The sequence below is a fragment of the Chiroxiphia lanceolata genome, chromosome 17 (assembly GCF_009829145.1).
Source record: "Chiroxiphia lanceolata isolate bChiLan1 chromosome 17, bChiLan1.pri, whole genome shotgun sequence".
NCBI classification, from domain to species: Eukaryota; Metazoa; Chordata; class Aves; order Passeriformes; family Pipridae; genus Chiroxiphia; species Chiroxiphia lanceolata.
The window spans coordinates 10111135-10131863 of record NC_045653.1 but is presented as its reverse complement, the minus strand read 5'-3'; the positions used below and the strand labels follow the sequence as shown (position 1 = coordinate 10131863).

At 49.3% G+C, this 20729-nt stretch overlaps 1 protein-coding gene across 1 annotated transcript; it reads right to left on the bottom strand.

The window, feature by feature from the left end:
- Positions 1-437: 437 nt before the first annotated feature.
- SLC17A9 (solute carrier family 17 member 9) lies at positions 438-20432 on the bottom strand. Its single transcript, XM_032705161.1, has 13 exons — positions 20246-20432; positions 11695-11892; positions 10365-10504; positions 9629-9728; positions 8522-8652; positions 7613-7709; positions 6635-6731; positions 4463-4550; positions 4111-4145; positions 3406-3521; positions 2896-2951; positions 2364-2393; positions 438-2255 (listed from the first exon to the last, which is right to left on the bottom strand). The coding sequence occupies exons 1-13, from the start codon at positions 20341-20343 to the stop codon at positions 2092-2094; spliced, it is 1350 nt and encodes a 449-aa protein (XP_032561052.1). The 5' UTR covers positions 20344-20432; the 3' UTR covers positions 438-2091.
- Between the last annotated feature and the right edge of the window lie 297 nt (positions 20433-20729).

Here is a 20729-nt window from a genome sequence, read left to right as displayed (position 1 = left end):
ATTTAAACTCATCAACTCTTTCAGAAGAAATGGTGCAATCAGCAAAGAGAGCAAGGATTGACTCCTTGTGTTCCTGACCTGCAACACTGAACAGCCAAGGAAGACACTAAAAAAAAAAACCACAGAAAACATCTTTTTTTTTTTCTGTGTCACTACAGAAAAGGCCATGCAAGCAATCTGCTCAGACTGGACAAAGGACAAGCTGGCAGAGATGGCTGCACAGCCTCGGGCCTCTTTGGCAAGCCTGGCTTTGTTTGCTCTGAGTGTTATCCACCGATTTTAAGACTTCCCACCAGTCTTCCTGGTAGCAAACAGCCTTTTAGAGAAAAAAAAGCACAGAAGGAGAAAAAAAAATACTTTCTTATCTCTCTGTCCCTAATCAGGCCACATTGATTTTTTATTCTCTTGAGAAGATATCAAGCAGTTGCACCTTTATCTCTTAATGTGCCCAGTAAGTGGCTCAGCTCAGTTTAGTGACACCCATTAGTGTCTCTGCAATCAAAAGGCTGTCACTATTTTCACTACAAATCCACCTATTCAGAAATTTAATATGGCTCCAACAGGTCTTCCAAGAAGAAATCTGGCCAAAACAAAAGGTAAAGAAGGAGATAATTGGGTTTTTTTTAAGGACAATAAACCTGAACCTACAGCTTTCCTGCACTGCAAAGTCCTTGGGAAATCTGCTCCTCAGTCAGTCTGAGATGGAGTTTTCTGGTAAGCACTGGAAAAACCAAACAGAACCTTTCAGCCTCAAGCAAGGGGCAGGAGGAAAAGCAATGAATTGCTTTAATATGAAATGTCACATTTAAACTTCATCCTACAAAACCAAATACTGGAGGCTGGTAGATACTCCCCTTCGAGAAATAGTGAGGGATTTGGTGGGAGCACCACTCAAAATAAGCATGCAGAGTCAGGCCTCAAATACATAGAATATAGAATTTGGTGCTTACATTTTAAAATATTTATAAATAACTTAAGACATTCAGGCTCAGAGGTGTCTACAGCCAAGTATTTCCCTCTGACACGGGGAACCACAGGGATCCCCATCCCTATGGATCCCCAGTGCAGAAATTTGGTTTATGCTCAACAAACAAAACCTGCCCGAGTGAGGCTCTTTGGAAAGTCTCCCTTGAGAGCACATGGAGGACACATCTAATCCAGCAGAACACATGTGGGGGTGCAGATCTACAGCACAGAACGTGACCAGTTCTTCCTATACATTCACAGCATCTGGCAAAACAGCTCCTGGGGGATTCCTCAGCTGTTCCTGCACCACGAGGTGAGCCCAGCTAAGCCTGACCCCAGGGGATGGCAGATCAGCTCTGCTCTCATGGTGGAGCTGGCCTGCCTGGGCTCAGGGCTGGGGTAAAGCCACCTGGGAGAGGAGGGACACCTTGAGCTCTGTCCTTGAGCAAAGACAGGCTTGCCTTGGAGTGCTCTGCTCTGCAGCCTCCTGTCAGGACCAACACAGCCCCTGGATACACTGCAGACATCCAGCCAGACATTCCCTGAAGGGAAGCCTGGGAGTCATCTCACAACCCTTGGACACCTGGCTGGTACCTGCCAAGCTGGCTGCAAACAAAGGCACGGGAGGGGGGGTTAAGGTCAGAGGTACATTCGTTGGGACAATCCCTGTCACACAGTTCAGAGGACACGCGTGGCACAGCAGCCCAGAGGTGGACAGTCAGAGGACAGCAGAGCAGGGGGGGATCTGCTCCTACACAGAGAAGCAGCTCCCCCTCAGCAAGGCATGGAACCACAGCAGCCTTGGGAGACAGGTCGGGTAACCTCCTTTGGCCACATGGATATTTGTCCACCAGACACAAACTGGGACAAACTGGTCCCACAGACCATATCCTCACTGGAGATGTGGAGCTGGATGGCTCTGCAAGCCACCAGCTATGCCCTGAGCAAAAAATAAACTCTACATTTTTTTTCTGTCATGGGTTCCATCCAGACCCACTATGTACTTGGTTTCAGCATATGTTCTTCCCGTTAAAACACCTAAAAAAAAAGTTAAAATGTTCTTTGGCACTTGTGCAACATAGACGTGACACTCTCCTGTCCTTTGGCTGCTCGCTGGGCTCATCTCTAGAGATCCACGTAAGCAGAGTCTGTGTCCACCCTCTGGGCCTCTCCAAACAGGAGGAATACACAGAGCCCAATGCTGTTAACAGCAGCCACCAGGTTGAAAACAGAAATCCAGGAGCCAGTCGTTTCAATCAGGTAACCAGCCAGGTACACACAGATGACACCTGTGACAGAAGAGAAGAGAAAGACATGCAAAGGCTCTGGGGCTGGATCCTGCCCTCTGCAAGGAGAGGGCTCTCTGGGAAAGGATGAGCTGCAGGAAGGTACTTTACCTAGGAGGGCTCCACCTGTATTTGCAACCCCTGGAAGGAAAAGAAAGAAACTGTGTGTTCAAAACCCACGGACATGAGCAGCTTCATCCTGGCTCCCACCAACCCCCAGTCTGCACATCTGGCAAAATGCTTTGTTGATCTCAGAATCACAGAATGGTTTGGGTTGGGAAGGACCTTAAAGTTAATCTCATTCCAAACCCCTGCCATGGACAGGGACACCTTCCACTAGCCCAAGTTGCTCCAAGCCCTGTCCAACCTGGCCTTGGACACTTCCAGGGATAGGGCAGCCACAGCTTCTCTGGGCAACTGAGAGAGACCACTGACATGCAGCATCATCCCAGCCCTGGGTGCAGGTCCAAAGGCACATTGGTGCCATTTTACCTGCCCCCAGCACTGGCAGGTTTATTGCAGAAGGAAGCTGAAGCTGCACACACAGAGTAGACACTGCCCAGAGCCACCCTTACTCAAACCTTGACCATGTCCCACCCACAGATGCCACCTCTCCAGCATGGAAAGCCCACAGAATCCTTACCAAACAGCAAGCCAGCACACGAGGGGGCCAGGTCCTGCACGTTTACTGAAATACCACTGGTGAGAAACAGAGAGGGGGGAAAAAAATGGCTGTTTGAATGAACACACCTGTTTCTCCATCATTTACACAGAGACTGGTTTGTGAAACACAAGGAAAGGTTCTGGACAAGAAATGGCACAAGAAAGGAGTAGAAGCTGAGAGTGAAGCAGTCCAGGTGAGCATAAGAAGGAAAACAATTCAACTCAAAGCATTCAGAAGGGCCAAAATGCAATTTCCCTGCTTCATCTTTCTAATACTGGCTGGTCCAAGCCCTTTCCCACACTAGAGGTTTGCTGGATCATTTCCACCCCCCCAGGCACTAAACTCCACCAGCTTCACACACGATGCTCAGGCAAGCGCCAGTTCTTGTTCTGACAGGCAGGATGGAGGCAGCCCTGCCCGAGACCCCAAAATGCCAAGTGTGGGATGAGAGCAAAGGGCCACAGCTCCTGTCCCCATCACTCTCCTTACCTGTGGTTAAAGGTCTGGAGTCCAACAGAGGCGGAGGCAAACACTATTGCTCTGCAAAAACTGGAGGTCTGGCCCAGACACAGAGCAAAAACGCTTGAGACGCCAGAGCCAATGACCTGGAAAAAAAGCAAAATTAAACACCACAGCACATTTTCTGTAAGGAAGAAAGCAAATTCTGTCATGAACAAACTGTTCCCTTTTCCAATGCAAAAGCTCATGTGCACCAGGTGCTTCTTAAGCCTTTTTTTTCCCCCAGTGTCCTGCCCTTCTGTGTCAGACGTCTGTCCAGACGGATGTGCTGCTGCAGAGCAAAGGAGACACTGTGTTCTCACCCAGCATTTCTATTTTTGTTCACCCTTGTATTGCTACTTCCTCAGTATCTAAGGGGTCATTCAGAGTGCTGGTGTGACAACAGGGACAGGTTGGCCTTTGCCTGTGAAAGAAAACCCCTCCAGAGCACTCACTGTGCTCAATGTTACCATTAGTCCACTGTTAACAGAGGTCTATGCTCTGTTCCTCAGCCAGGGTTTTCCTCCAGATTTCCCTTCCCCGACACAGAGACCACCAATCAACTGGCAAAGCCAGAAAACTTCCCCTCTTTCCACCTATAACCCCCAACCCAGCTCCATACAAGGTCTAGTCTGACATGTAAGTAGAGCTCAGAAGGTAACTTGGGTGTCTCTCCTGTGGCTTCAGCTCTCTTACCTGCATGAACTTACGAATGGTGATGGTTCTGTACCCTGAAAGAGGAAGGGAGAGTTGGAGTTCAGCACAGCCCACCAGGTTCTCCTTGTTCTCCAGCCAGGAGACCATAGAGTAAGTGGATTTCAGATGCCCAGATTTCATCTCCATGTGGATATTATGACTGAGATCAAAGCGAGCCCCAAACACATGGAGGGGATTTGTAACTGGAGTGTTTATTATGATGTTGTACTAGAACCTCACATTGTCTGTTTGCTGGGTCTTCTCCCTACCAACAGGCCCATCTCCTCCTACTCACATCCTCTCTCCAAATCCCATAAAATTAGAGCTGATGAGAAGTCAGAAGGGCTCTTACCTTGACTGATTAAATGATCAGACAGAAATCCACTGAACAAGCTTGTTGGAATTGCAACCAGCCAGGGGACTACATTAAACACCCAACCCTGAAACAGAGTGAAAATCAAGAGAGGTTTGTCAGAGCTGAGTTTGTTTGCAAATATTTTATTTGATAGTCCACAGTATCTGTAGAAAGGGGGAAAAATGAAGCACTTGGGACTTGTTGCAGCATCTGTACCCCATTTGCAGGGCCAGCTCTCAGCTGCACCCTGCCCCACTCCAAGCTCTGTAAGGGGGCAGGTGCATCACAGGACAGTAGCATTTGTAGGTTTGCTGTCTTTCCTTCTGCCCTGGTGACTCTTCATCCAGGGGAGAGGCAGAAAGCTTTGAGAAAGAGAGATTAAACGTGGCAAAGTTTACTGCTCAGCATAATGATGTGGCAGAGAGCCAGAGAGCCTGGGAAGCTCACTGTGGGTTTCCTGTGGGTCACCAGCAAATTTCCAGAATTTCCAACAGCTCCAACCTCATTAGCAGCGTTACTGTGAGGCTGAGGGAGTGTAGCTGGATTTTCTAATGGCAGGATTAGGTAACATTATGGGTAGTAACATACTTTGGCCTATTTTCAATTAAGTGAGCTTGCTACAGCTGTAATCACAGCCGATTACTGGTCAGCTGGATTACAGCTGCTCAGGGGCACTTCAGTGCCCAGATCCCACAAGGAGCTGAAACCAGCGTGGGTTGTGCTGAGCTTCATCTCAGCTCCTTTGAACCTACTCATCCATGCATCCATCCATGCATCCATCATCCATCCATCATCCCCTGTATGTCTCCCTTTGCTCAGAGTCCATCACCCCATGGAGGCATCTCCCCTTCCTGCCTGGCTTTGGGATGTGTGGGAGGGCTGAATAATCTTGGGTTTGAATAATATTGTTTCGGCTGCTCCTGGAAATCATACCAGTGCCCATTTGCATCTTTCCATGCCTTTGAAATCTGGGTCTTGGTCACTTTTGAGAATATTACCCCAGGGGGTTTGTGGGGCAATGCCTCTGGTGTCTGTTAACACCAGCTGGGGTTGCTCAACACGACAATCCCAATGCACCTTGTCTAATCCCTCAGCCCATCAACCTGATCCAAACCCTCCATCACCTCCACCCAGGCGGGCTGGAGGCAGCTGCCCAGCCAGAGGTGAGGCAGCTCACCTGCAGAAAGGGACTTTGGCCAGCAGGTGACACAGGTTTCCCACATTAGGGATTATTGTCCATCCTTTAGAACCAGGCATCCTCGAACCACGTTTTAAAATACATGAAGCGATTATCAGCTGCAGACACACTATACAGAGTATCTTACATAAGGGCACCGTGATATAATGCTTAACAGATGGTAAATTACTGCTGCACAAGCACATTACTCGAGGTGCACAGATCTTGTCACAACAATATGTTTGCCGGTTTAATACACGATTTTAATATAAATATCAACTATGCCATAAAGAGCTTTACATGTGTAATATGAAAAGGCATTTGTAAGCAGCTCTGGATATTGTAAAAAACCTAACAGAGCCATTGTGGAAAAGACTTTGTGAGTTTCTGAGAACAAGATGAAAATACCAGCTCTCAGATCAGATAAGTATTGCCTGGCTTTCTGAAAAATGGGAACACCATTTGTGCTAAGGAGAGGGAAGCTTTTGTAGTATTTTTGAAGCACACAGTATTAATGGTAATTTTAATTTTAGCAGGCAGGTCTGAGCTGTACAGTGTCAGTCCAGCTAAAGACTCTGTGAAAAATCAGGAGTGAATGGTGGTTATTTGCAACAGCAGAATGTCATGAGCTCTGTGCCATTTGAAAACTGTCGTTTTCTCAGAAGAAAAGCAGTCTAAACCACAAATATAACCTGCACTTCCCCGCCTGGAAAGTGCCCCAGCTCTGCCTCCCCTCAGCATCCCTAAGCAAACAACTAGAAACCAGCCTCTGCAACCTGGAGGGAGGATGCTAGCACCTCCAAATGTATGTGCAGGGGTGCCACAGCTCCTAATCCCACATGGAAACCTCCCACCCCCTCCTGACTCGCAGCCTGCTCTCACCAAATCCCTCTGCCATCACCTTCCTCCCTAACCAACCCATTTTGGCAGGTACCCAGCACGACCCCCTTTGAATAGAGAGCAGCAGTGCCTGCACCTTGGAGCCAACCTACCTTTGACTCAGGAAAAGTTTCCTTAAAGAAAGTTGGCAGCCAGGAGAGGAGAGTGAAGAACGTGCTGGCTGTGGAGAGCTGAGCAATGATGACAGCCCTGAAAACACACAGTGGAGAGGAAACAATCAGGAGTGACAGGTCACACTGGGTGGGAAACAGGCACTCGAGCAACCCAATATTTCAGTTCCTGGTCTATAAAGAAATCTCTCACAGCACTGCAATTGCTTCCTGAGATTTTTCTTACAGATAGCAACTCCTTTTGGCTTTCTCCCCTTTGCAGCAGCGCTGTTTCCTTCGCTGTCCCATCACACAGTGCCTGACGTCAGCCCCAGGCTCAGGCAAGGTTAACTGCAGTGGTAATTATGCCAGTGCATTTCCCACCGGTCCCTTCCAGTGCTACTAGAGTCCTCCTGCTCCAAGAGGCGTTGTTTAGGGTTTTCTAGGGTTTTGTTATCAGCTCCATTGTTATTCAAGGCAGGAATGGGCTTATTGCCCTGCATCTTAAAACAGGACTTGGGAACATGCTTGGAGGAGCTTCAATATCCATTGTAGTATCCCAAAGGAAAAATGGCCATTAAAAAGATGTTTGCCAGCAATGAGAACACAGCCTGTGCCACTCAGTGCCCCAGTGCAACACTTCTTAGGAGCCCAATACAAGCAGCATTTCTAAGGAGTCCGGTGGAGAATATCAGTCTGGACGAGCACATGACTCATCCAGGGGGAACAGCCTGGGAAGGAGAAAGATTTGCCAGCAACATTCAAGTCTGACAGTCCTCTGGACAGAACATAAACCACCTTTTGCCAAGCTTACCTTCTTAGTTCTTTATTGATACAGAAGGAATTAGAAAACTTGGTTGTTTCCCAAATATTTAAATAAGTGGACAAAAACTACAGAGGCAGAAGAAATAAGCCCAGACAGGAGAAAAAGGAGGGTGTTCCCCAGCCCAGCTGATGCTCGAGGCCACTGCAGCTCCCTACCATATCGGTGCCTTCCTAAACAGCTGCTTCCAGGGAACTTTGGTCTGCTTGGGTATCGAGAGGCCTCTTGTTAAATAGTCTATGGGGATGATGAGTTCTGCAGGGAAGAAAACAGCCAAAGGAAAGCTCTGATCAGTAACTGTCTGTGCAGCTGGAGGCAGCCCTGGGACACTGCTATACAACTACCTTTAATCTCCTTGTTTTTTGGTCTTGTTTTTTTGGCTATGCCACCATTGAATGCTCATGAAAACACCTTGTTACATTGACCAAAATTTTTCCACTGTGTCCACACATTTTCCCACTCAGCCACTTCCACCCATTTGTACCCCTTGTAATAAACAAAAATCCCTTGGGCAGGGACCACATTTGAATTCTGTGTAGCACCAGACACACACCCAGCTCCTGATGAGCTTGGCTTCTACACATCATGCTCACACTAATAATGCTGTAGCCAGGTGTCATGGTTTGTCCATATGCAGAATTACTCCCAGACAGTTATTTCGGAAGAGATATTCTGGATTAATGGGTTTTTAAAAGCTCTATGTGTAGATGCTCTTAGTTGTGAATAAGTATCTTGTCCTGCTTTAGCTTAATCCACTTTGAAGATCATGCTCTGTTTTGTGTTTTCACTGGTGCTTAAAAGTACTGAGGAGCCAGATCAGGGATGTAATCCAGCGTGGGACTTGAAACAGGAAATCAGCATTGAAAGAGCTCAAAACCTCGTTTCTGGGTTGAGGGTCTTGGGTGAGACACAGCATGCATTACAGAAGACACCTGAGCAAAAGGTCTTTGTGCAAAACCAGGCATGATCTTGGAAACACAGAGGATTTGCAGAAAACAACAGAGAGGAATCACTCAGTTCCCAGAGCCTTGGGAGCACTGGCAAGCCCAGGGATGCCTGGGATTTACCTTTCTCACTCAGAAGGTACTTGCAGGTGCAGTAAACCCAGAGCAAAGTGAGCAAACCGGAGAAGTAGAAAACGCTTTCCCAGCCATACCAGTCCAGGAGGAGGGATCCTGCACCACCAATCACCAGTGTCCTGCAAGGGAAACCATTTGGATTTACTGGTCTGGCCAAGAGTGCCTGGACTGTGCACATCAATGGGAGATGCACCCTGGGGTCAACACTGTGTGTCACTGAGCCACAGAATCACAGAATGGGTTGGGTTGGGAGGGACCTTAAACATCATCTCATTCTACCTCCTGCCATAGGCAGGGACACCTTCCACTAGACCAGGTTACTCCAAGCCCTTTCCAGTGTGGCCCTGAACACTTCCAGGGATGGGGCAGCCACAGCTTCTCTGGACAACCTGTGCCAGGACCTCACCACCCTCACAGAGAAAAATTTCTCACTCACTGCATGTGCAGGTGCTGCCCACCTGCCCAGTCCCCCTGTGACTCCGAAACCTGCCCTATTCCCTGAGTGGCATCTCAGGCCAGATCCTCACTGGGCAGGAGAAACCCTAAGAGGCCTCACCCTTGCCTGCCCCACCCTGAAACACGGACAACGACGAAAGAAAAGGAGGTTGCTGGTGTGCAGTATCTCAGAGAATGCACAACACAGCAAAAGAAATAAGCACACTGGAAAACTAAGTGGTTAAACACAGTAATATTTCTATTTGACTTTTAAGAAATCTTCCTATTTAGAAAGGAAATTCTGATGGAGACTAGCAGAGAAGGGGAAGTTCTATTCTCCCCACCCATCAGAGCGGACAGGTGACCAGTCTCAGGCTGACCCTTGCTCTTCCTACTGAATCAAACTGTTTCCCATAGTAATTAAATGTTGCAAACACTCTTCAAAGTCTGGTTTGAAAAGAAAGAGAAAACAATACATAAATCCTTGACAGGCACGACAGCAACTGCCTGAGGCTTCCTCAGCTGCAGCCTGTGTCCTTGAGGACCCGTGAATCCACATGTACTTTGGGCTGTGAGTTTTGCCTCCAACTATTTAATGGCATTTCATCACATATGATGTCCAGAGACTGTCACTCACTGCTCAAAGGTCTTTGAACTTACCCAAACTGTGAGCCAGTCCCCACTGTGCTGTAGGTGAAGGCTCGCTCGCTCTCCCGGACCCTCTGGGACAGCAGGCTGGCCAAGGACGGGAAATACACCCCTGAAAGCAACGGGAGCAAGGCAGGGAACAGTCAGGATTGTCAGCAAATCAAAAGCAAATTTAAAAAATCCAGAAGGAGAACACTGAGATAAAGCAGCAAAACCCTTGGTGGATTCAGAACAGGGATATCAAATAAACTAAGCGGACCCATCGCCATGAAAGGTTTGTTTGTGCCTCCTCTGTAATCCCCCATTTCATCATCACTGCAACTGCTACTGTAAATCCATCAGTGTCAAGGCACCTCCTCAGTGCTGTAGCTTGACAACAGGGACGAAAAATCATCCCAAATTATCCAGAAGTTTTGGCAAGAGCCAATTTTCCCCAAGTACTTTGAAGGAGTTTGAAAACGTGGAAAATCAAACAGCACCAGTGATGATTTCCAAAGCCAGCAGCCCCTGTCTGGCAGAGAGATTTCTACAGGGGAATGACTTGTCAGTGACTTTCTCTAGAAATGTCACTGTTTTTTCCCATGGAAGTTCTGGATGTGGAAGCAGCTTTGAGGCAGAGAATTGCTCAGACACACAGGGGAAGGGTTCATTCACTGCAAACCACAGGATTTGAATCTGAATGTACGGCACATGAATCCCTGTGCAGGGAAGCCCCCAGGCACACAGAGACACAGGACAGGGGTCTCACCTTGCAACAACCCCATGAGGAACCGGGAGGAGGTCATAAAAACAAGATGGGCAGAAGTGATGTGGGTGAGCACTGGGGTGAGGACTGTGAGGAACCCCCAGGCTGATGCTGAGAGGAGGAGGACTTTCTCACCTCCTATTCTGGAAGACAGAAAACATGTTATCAAAGGTGAGAGGCCAAAAGGGCAAAGTGCTCCAGTCAAGACTCAAGTGCCCTTCCCAGTTTAGCCAGTTTTTACAAACAACTGTTGGGTCAAACCTGTTCTTCTCTTACGTGTCTTTAGCCCCTGGCAAGGAGTTCTGATCTCCTCCCTTCTCACCTCCTGCCAGCGCTGCCTGTCCAACTCCAGCACACACTGATCCCAGAGACCAAGACAGAGATCAGTGCTGTCTGACACACTCGAGTCTCTGATGGTGATGGAGGAGAAACTCAAGTGCTGCCACTATTCTGCTTCTCTTAACCAGTGACGGTGTTTTACATCTGCCTTTTTCATCATCTCTGCCTTCTAACATTCAGGTTTTTCCAAGTGTTTGCTTGGAAACTATTGAGGACCATAACTAAATAGCACAGTGCACTGTACAAGTAATGTACTCGTTCCAGGTATGTGCTCCTCACAAAATATTTCACAGGAAAGCCCCCCTCACTAAGAATAGGGTGGCTGTGGAAAGGAACTCCAGCAGGCAATGATTCAGATCTTCCCTTACAACCACTTGGGGAATATGTTTGGTTTTTAATTTTTATGATAAAGTGAAGACACTTGGTTTTTCCAAACATGATGGAAACTGTGTTCAGGGACTTGCTTGTGAAAAGATTGCAATACGGGATAGAAAAACTGGACAAGCTGAACTGAAAACAAAGATAGACTGTGCAGATCAAATAAAAAAAGCTGTATTCATAGAATCCTAGAATCAGTGGATGGTTTCAGTTGGAAGGGACCTTGAAGACCATCTCATTCCAACCCCTCTGCCATGAGCAGGTACTCCTTCCACTAGACCAGGTTGCTCCAAGCCCCATCCAACCTGGCCTTGAACTCTTCCAGGGCTGAGCAGAACTCTTCCACAGCTTCTAACTGGACAGTCTAAACTACTCATGCCCCCTCTCAATCAGTGTTACAGACCCTGAGTGAGGCTGGCAGAGAAACCTCAACCCCTTTCAGAGCAACCTGCAGTGCCCCACAAAGCTTCCCCCACGGACACGCTTCACTTTTCCACCCCACCACTGCCCCAGGGCGAAACTTGGCACAGCCAGTGTTAAGACTGGAACTGAGGCACCAACACCAAGCTACACATCTTCAAAAAACAGAGGAAAACATGAGAAGGATTTCCAGTACTGATCACTGATGTGTCCTCCGATGATCTGTGTCAAGCAGTAGCCCCAGAAGAAGCTGCTGAGCACAACCCCAGACTGCTTCTTGTCCCAGTCGAAGTAGGAGCTGAGGGCGACGGCGCAGATGGGCACGGTGACACGGGCACAGTACAGCAGGCACGTCCCCAGCAGCAGCATCACCGTCCACACACGGGACTCGGGCCTGTGAGGGTGGAGAGGAAGATGGGGAAAGGGCAGCTGGGATGCTGTGCCTGGTAGGTCCATGCACAGAGAGGACTTACGGGTCGGGCTGCTTTGCTCGCAAGCCACGTCTGTCCTGATAAAATGAAGGTCACTGCAACCCCCCTGTGGCACAAGGGTTCTGACACAGAGAGTATCCCACCTGGTGGCTTTTGGGAATGATGCTAACTTCAGCCCAAACAATATTTGACACCGACAGCAAAATGTCTGTCCACAGGCTGCAAGGTGGAAGGGGCTGCTTGGACATCACTGGCTGTGGATGGAGGGAAAGGTGGGGAGGAACCTGGTTTGTTTGCTTTTCTTCCCCAAACAAGAAACTGTTCTTTAAAAGGTAAGGGTAACAAAGGAAAGGTCAGGGCCTGAGGCTGGAAGCATTTGCATGAGACACACCATCCTGATAGTAAATATTTGTTGTTTGGCATTCCTACCCAACCCCCAAGGGAGCTGGTGTGTGTGCTACCCTTCCTAAATAGGAGAGAGATGAAGGAATTCTTTAGAGAGACAATACATGATGGGGTTGAAGAGCTCAGAGAGAGGAGCAAAATAATTCAGCCTGGCCTGATAAGAAGTTTTAGGTAACATGAGCCATAATATGTTAACAGAATATATTATTTGGTGCATGAGTACTCAGCCCCAAGAAACATGCTCCTGCAGGATATATAGACTGGAAATAAGTGGGAAGGCAATTTGCTCCTGCTCCAGGTCAGTGATGTGCTTCTGGAGCAAAGAAACACATTTTGCTGCAAACATCAAGCCCAGGTGTAGGTGAATCCCTCTGCCTTCCCTCAGCCCAGTTTGTGTCACTCTGGGTCCCCCTTCACCCATGAATTACGGAGTTAAAAACTTAGTAAGAACACACACTATTGGTATTATTTGCATTTGGTTATTTCTATGCCCAGAGGCCAGAGCACAAAGCACTGAGCAAACAGGCTCTCTCTGCTCCAGAGATGGCTGAGGAATTCCCTGTACCAGGGCAGCAACCTCTGGGCTTTCCACCCTACTAAACACACCCACCATCCATGTGGGAAACAACCCAGGTCACCTTTTATAGCGAATGGAGCATTTATTCCTCTGTACTGGAATTATGATAAATGTAGGTTAATACCACACAGCACAAACCCATTTATAAAGGTGTCAAACGGAACAATGAAAAGCAGAACACGGCGGGCAGGTGAACCCGCTGGAGGTGGATTTATTGCTGTTTCCTGACAAGGCAGATAAGCAGCTCAGTGCCAACCTCTGGCAGGAGGGACTGCAAGGGTTTCAGCTGGTGTTTTGAAGGTTGGAACCATCGTTGCTGTGCACACACACAAGTGCACAAAACAACACAGGAACTGGAAAACCTCACCCATTTCTGCTGGAGGAATAAGTAACCAGGGGTTGACCTGCCTCTGCCACTTGAACAGGCTGGTAAATGCTCTCACAGTCCCTCCTGGGCTTACCCTGAGAGGGAGGTATCTTCACTCATATCTTCATTTGCTGTAAAACCAAAGGTGATCTGGTTTTTGATAACCTGCCCAGCCAGCTCCAGGAGCAGTGGCTCCGCCAGCTCCTGCTTGCTACAGAAAAGCAGAGGGAAACCAAAGGCTCCTGGACACCATGTCCAGGTCAGAGCAACCCCAGCAGGACAATACGGGCAGGAGTTTTTGCTTATAAATCCCCCATCAGAGGTAGAGGGCAAGTGTGGGATCACCAGCCATGGAAAATGTTATGGAGAGCCCTCAGGGATGAGACGTTTGCAGGTACAAGCAGCAGACTCGTGCCTGCCCTGCCCAAATGGGCTGTTGCCAGTCCAGGGCCATAATCTCTCCTGTTATCTCCAGTGGCACAGCACTGATAAATTTGAGCTATTGAACCTGCAACAACCGAGGTGACAGAGCAAAGCGCAGCAGCCAGTGATGTGTGTAGGTATTTTCTATTATTTAGGCACCAAGACAGTTTTCTAAACTGTGCTTTTCCCCTGCAGCAAAGAGAGACCTTTATGAGCTTTCACTGGAGTGGGGCTGAGCTCTGCCTCTCCAATCACTCTGGTGTGTTCATAACAACCCCCAGTTACCCTGGCAAGCACAGCAGCATTTTAATGGGATATCAGATTGATAGTTCTTCCTTGTTCCCAAACTCTATATGGCTGTGCAAAGCGTAAGCTTGACGTGAGCAGCTCAACTGTTCTCTACTCCACTTCTCTTTATAGTATTGCCAAGGTCTGCTCCCTCCAGAGGGTGTTTGCAACTGGGAAAAGCAAAATTCACACAGAGCAAAGTTAGTGTCCCAGGAAAATGCAGACCGGGGGAGCACAGTTTGGTCCTAAGGGTTGAACCCCAAAAGGGATGAGCAGGGCAGCTCTGGCTTCAGGGCAGAGGCACAGGAGGGCATGCTGTGGACTCACAGCTTCTCTTCTTGCCCTGGTGAGGTGGAGAGCGTCACCCAAGGGGGTTTGGGGTGGTAGGGGGAGGCAGCCAGGCCAGCAGTGCTGGGGTCTCCACACAGTAAGTCTGACCTGGATGAGAGCAGGGCCACAAAGTACCACGTGGGTCTCTGCAGAGCAGGACACCACTCAAAGCACAGCTCAGATAGAGAGGGACTCCCAAGTAGAGATGTTCTCCCAAAAAGCCTCCTCTCCAGCTGATGTTTTGACAGAACTCCAGGGAATATTTTTCTCTTGACTTTTATTCTTTTTCCAAAGCACTAAATAAGTCTCTGGGTATATGACACAATCTCAATGTTCTCTTTGACTACTACTCCATTCTATATTCCTTTCCTGTATGTTTTAATACATCAGTAGAGACTTGGGCTCAAATTAAGTGGGAACTGTAACAACATCTTCAGACTACCACTTCCTCCATAGGTGGCATATCCAGCTAGGAAAATCCACGCAAATAATGAGAGTGTCAAATGTAATCAGTAGCTGCTCACACCCACCTGGAAGCATGGCAGGAATGATTTCTCTGCAAGGACAATGACATGCTTGCATCAGAAGAAAGAGCTTTGTAAATACATTTTCTCCTAATTATAGCTATCACAGAGGCTGCTGATGACTCAATGTTCTGCTCAGTGCAAAACAACAACAGCAAAGGTTACAGGAGGAACCTGGACTAGCACAAAGGGAGGAATTAAAACCCTCCTTCAAAAACTAAGGAATAATGACAAATCAAACAAAAGTTTTTGTGGGTGACACCAGCCATCCGAGAAGCAGATGTTAACAAATTAAATTTGATGGGTCCCTGATGAGGGAGGGAGGGAGGGAGGGAGGGATAAGCTGTGCTGGAAACAACCACCCTGAGTCAGAGCAAAGCACATCTGAACCTATGGAAGTCACAGCTGTTGTTGTCCTGTCTCACCAGCCACAGGGATGGACCAAGCACCTCCCCACAGCCCTGTGCCAGTCCTGGCCAAGCCCTGGCTACATGTGACAGACACCCCGTGAGAGGGGCCAGCCCTCCAGACCATCAGCAGGTGAATCACTGGAGCGTGTCTGGAGCCACCTAATTGCCTTCACTGGGTGCTGTGTGACAGCAGCAGTTCCTCACTGCCCAGTCTGTGCTCCCCTCATCCATCATCCCCTTCTGCTCACAAGAGACAGGCACTGCAGGTGCATCCCCTTCTCACCTCACCCAGACCCTCTTCACCAAGCAAAGCAGTCATGCAGCCAGAAAACACTTCCTATTTCACAAACCTCCAGCCACCACCCAGACAGACAACAATTAGCTCAAGCCCTAATGACTCATCCTGGGTGGCTTTTTTGTATGGCAGCAGCCCTGCCTGATGTTCCTTGGTTCTCCTCCTCCAAATGCAGCCCCAGGCACTGAGTGGTCATGGCTTTGCTTCGAAGCATCCACTGATTTCCCCGGGACCCAGCTCCCACCAACCTAATGGATGCCCCGCCCAGGGCACGGTGGTTAGGATGGATTTTCAAGGATGCCTGAGATTCCCAAAGGGACAAAACCAAGCCGAGCCATCCGGCAGTGGAAGGAGAGCCAGCAGCACAGGCTATCTTTATTTGCAGTGCGTTTTCCTGCTGGAGGAATTTCTCCAGTAGATGCCACAGAGCAAATATTTATTCAACTTTATTTCTCTTGACTCGCCTCCCTCCTTTCCCCCAGTGTGCAGGGCTGTTGGCAGACACTGCAGGTCACTGTTGGGATGGACCTGCTGGAGCTCAGGCAATCAATTAGATCACAGTTTGGCCCCCTCCAAGGCACGAGTCTGGACCGCTGGGTATTTTCAGGTGGTAAGAGAGCTGTGTTAGACAGCAAGACTACAAACAGTCTGTCCCAGAAACAGCTCTTGGCCAGAAGCCATCTCCAATGTTTGTGGGTGTTTTCTATAACTGGAAGAAGAATTGGGAGCTGCAGCTCCTGATCTGCATCAGATGGGCACAGGTATTGATAGCACAGCATTAACACCCTCCTCCCAGGGAGGGCATCTCTACCTCAGCTCCCCTCTCTAAAAAGAGAGAAAAACAGTTCTGTGGGAGATGTGGGGCAAGCACATCACTGGAGTCACCTCCAGTGCCCGCAGCCCTCTTGCTCATCCCAGCCACCACTCACCAGACCCTGCAAGAACCCCAGAGCAGGATGGCAATGAGCCCATGTGGTGGCACTGAGCTCCCAGCCACGCCACCAGCTCCAAACCCAGGACACCCAAGCATGAGGCCACCTTCAGGGGAATGTCCCCACGACACACAGTGCCTGTGGGTTCCCCTGTGCCTGGTCACCTGTCACACCACACTATGGGAACGTTTCCCTCCTTGTCAGCCATTCCCAGCTCCATGGGGTCTTCACCCTTCAAAAACCTTTTTTCCAGCTTATCTGCCCCCACAGCTTTAATTTACAGTGACCTCCAACACAATCAGGACTGCCTGACATGGCACAAACACAGCAGCCGTGCACACTCCTGTGTGACGAGATAATACCCAGATAGTTATTTTTAACCCAGTTTGACAGTCCTCTCACTTCTCACTCTGTTTTTCTCGACAACAACTTCTCCTTCCCTTGAAAATCTAACATGCTTGTCAGGAAAGAGGTTTCCCCCCCCTCTCCTGGAGTTTATTTTGTCATGCTGCAGACTGGCTCCAAGCTAATGATCTGTCGCTGTCAAAAGTACCTTTGGGGTTTAGAGGAGGTTTGGTTGGTTGTTTTTTTTTTTCCCAATCCAGCTAGCAGCCAACAAGAGCAGCACAGAGGACACAGGGCTTTTTTTCCTGGGAAAGCTGCTGGCTTCCTGTCCGCCTCCTGTGCTCAAGCTCCCTCCTCAGAGCCACAGATGGCAACAAAGTGGTGTTCAGCAAGAGAGCTCAGGGTTTATTCCCTCTCTTCATTTCTTGCTTTCGGCAAAAGCAAAGATGAAATTAGATTTCATCAGCTCATATGAGCTGGAAATAGTTGTTGAGTCCAGGTGGAGGTGGTGAGAAAACATAATAATAAAGCACAGGTGTGCTTTGCACACTGATGTGAGGACATACACAGATCAGCCAGGAATGAAATGCACGTCCTGCTTACATTTTCCACGTGAAAAAAGTTCTCAGCAAGGTCAAGATTAAAACTAGGGTGAGGAACCTGTACAATAAAAATCCCAACCACCAAAAAAACCCCAACCAGATAAAGCTGCAACATCACGTGTACAAAAGATCAGAGCACAGAACTCAGAAAAAACAACGTGACCGTTGTCTCCGGGCAAAGAGCAGGTCAGGCGACTGGAGACCAGCCTGTGGCCGATGGAAAGACTCCTTTTATCTCTGGAGCTTAAAGAAATTGCTATAATCACCCCTTGTCTTCAGGTGTAGCCAGAGGCTGGGAGATGGAGAGCGGTTTCAGGAGTCATTTGCTTCCCAGGACACAGCGACTTCTCCACGTTGTATTTCTCTCCTGGAGGCACCATCCAAAATGTGAACCCCACGTCCACTGCTGGATCTGCTCGTGGCTTTGTGTGCAACCTTCAGCAACTGATTTCTCTTCTCACTGCTTCGAGCCTTCCCCCAGTTAAACCAGAGATGCTTAAACACATCCACTGCCTGAGTAGTCCTGCTTTGGCATGTTAAGATCAGCATTAAAAAGCACTTTATAACTGTCCAGATGTGCTACATAAACACGTGGGCTTTTTCAAGCCCGAAATAGAAATCCCCAAGTGCTGTTCTTAGAAGTCGAGATGTGTGGTAAAGGAGCCATCGGAAACCTGCAGAAAAGTTGGGGAAAGGCAGGAGAAAAGACAGGGCAAGAATAGTGGAAGAGGAAGGAAAAGCCATCTGAAAAAAAGGGAGGACAAAAGAAGCAGCAGCATGAACAAAGATGGAAAAAGAAACCTGCCAAGATAAGAGTTTATCTCTCCTTGCACTGATGGTGGGGACTGATGTTGGAAGGCTGCCTGGCATACCTTTTGTTGGAGCATGAAAGGAGAACCTGTGTCACTTCCCTCACTTATTAACACCTTGCCTCCATGGCAATAACTCACTACTTGGAAATTGTTGCAAAACTGTCCACCAAACCACTCAGTGAGGTACTTTAGAGAACTCGAGCAACCTGCTTGAGTGATCTGGTGCATCACTCCCCCTTTCTGCTCCCTCTGTCCCACACTCCACCTGCCCAGTTTACTTAGGCAATAAAACCTCCATAAAATCTCCCCAAATAAGGGCTGTGACCACAGGTGTGTCTACACCAAACAACTGGAACATGATCTCAGCTTCTGTGAATGACAGCAATATAGATAATGATCTGATGGGCTTTAGGGATATCCTGCTGCTCCCTCCCATTAACAGGCTTTTCACAGTTACTAGCAGCACTTAAGATGGTCAGAATCACTTAAAATAGGTATGTCTTAATCAACAGGCTGTTTTCATTGCAGTCCATTTTGGTTTGGAAAGTGTTATCGATGGTTTGCATTTTTTGAGGAGATTTGAAGGGCTTGTTCTGGTCAAATATATTTTTTTTTCTAGAGGAAAAACATATAAACTAAAGTTTTACTTCATAAAAATCTGGTGTGGGGTCCCCCCCCACCACTCCCACTTCACAAAGACTTAGGGAAAAGTTAGCAAGAGGGAGACAAAGAGTAGGAATTTTCCTAAGTGCTTTAGGGGGAAAGAATCTTCAAATTTTAAGCACCCCAAGCGCCAAAGGCCTTCTTGAGACCCACCTCCTTACTCTTGAGATGAGCGTGGGTTTGATTAGACTTGCCAGTCTCTGACTGCAGGAAAAGTTTCCCTTGGGACAGCAATTTAAAACTGGCTATGGACCTGCTGCCACTGCAGGAAGCAATTGATGATAAATACCAATTTATCCAACGGTTAACTGCAGCTGGAAGGGGCAACTCTTCCCTTTGGCCACATGTTCCCGTGCATTGGCACTGCTGTCACCTACCCTGTGGCTGCCCCTCTGCTCTCCTGCCAAGGCGAGTTCCCCACGGGTTCACACCAGCCCAGAGGGGCAGAGGGGATCCCCAGGGGTGACCACCACAGTGGCAGCCACAAGACAGTTCCTCTTCGTGGCACTGTTAAACTGAGCCAAATTTCAAAAGCACATGGAGTCCAGGGACTCCCAGTTTGGAAAACCCTCTGACCATCACTTCCAGCTGCCCCACTGGTACTTTGGAATCCTCATCTCATCCAACCTTCGGTGGGAGAAGGGGCAGATCCTGAGGTCGAGGTGCTGGATGACATTCCCAGGGTGACAGAGAGGAGCAGCCCTGTCCCAAGTGTCCCAGTTTCTGCTCCAAACACTGGAGCACCCTGTGTTTGCCCATGTCCCTGTTGTTAAAAGTGGTCATTTGGGGCTTAATCGTATTTTTAAGTATTTTAATTACTTTACTTAAAGAGCAATTCAAGCTGTCTAGCTGCTGCCCAGCTACTATTCCAGACTTTATCTTAATGAATGAATATCGCCAGTACAAACATCCCCGCTGGAACATTTTGATAAGAACTTGACAGCGGTTTTGCGTTTGATTCACTGACAACAGGCCAGAAATAAACTCAATAGACGTTTTTCCCCCGTGTTTCACAGCCATTCCCTATCTTTTCCCTTCCTTCTACCGTCTCTGCTGGAGGCTGGTGGGGTGAGACAGCGGGTGGGACCATGTCCCCCGACCCCGTCCCTGCGGCACCCCCGGAGGGCAGCGCCGGGGCCGGGGAGAGGGTCTCGGCCCGACGGGGAGCACCGAAACCGCGGCGAGACCCCTTCCATCCAGGACCCGCCTCTTTCCCAGGAGCTGTGAGAGGAGGGCACCGAGGATGCGGCGGGTCCCGGGGCCGGGAGGGCACCGGCCGGCGGGATGCGGGGAGAGCCCCGCAAGCAGGGGAGCGGCTTTCCCGGGAGCGGGTCCAGCCTTACCTGGACCAGTACGGGTCTCCATCGCGCCTCATGCCGTCGTGGGGGCCGCGCTCGGCGGTGCCCACGGGCACATTCCTGCCGCCGCCCCCCGCGGCCATGCGGGCAGCGCCTTCCGCCTCCCCGGCTCACATCGCGGCGGCCGCCGGGCTCCCTCCCCTGCCGGGCTCCCTCCCCCGCCGGGCCGGCCACGTGTCAGCGCCTCCCGCCGCCCCCGCCCGCCGTTCGTTCCGGGAAGTCCCGCCAGCCCCGGTCCCTATCCCGGGGCAGCCTCGGACCCGCAGGGCTCGGCCCGGGGCAAGCGAGGTTCGCCCGCTCCAGCCCCCACGGACGGCTGGGATCTGCTCCTTTCCTCCCCCTCCGGTAATTACTGACACCCCCGTGGAGGGCAGGGAAGGAGGGGACTGTCCGGGGTGTGTCCTGTCCCTCCGATACCTGGGAGGGGAATCCGCTCCCCGCTCCCGCAGCTTTCGCAGCTTTGCCGGCT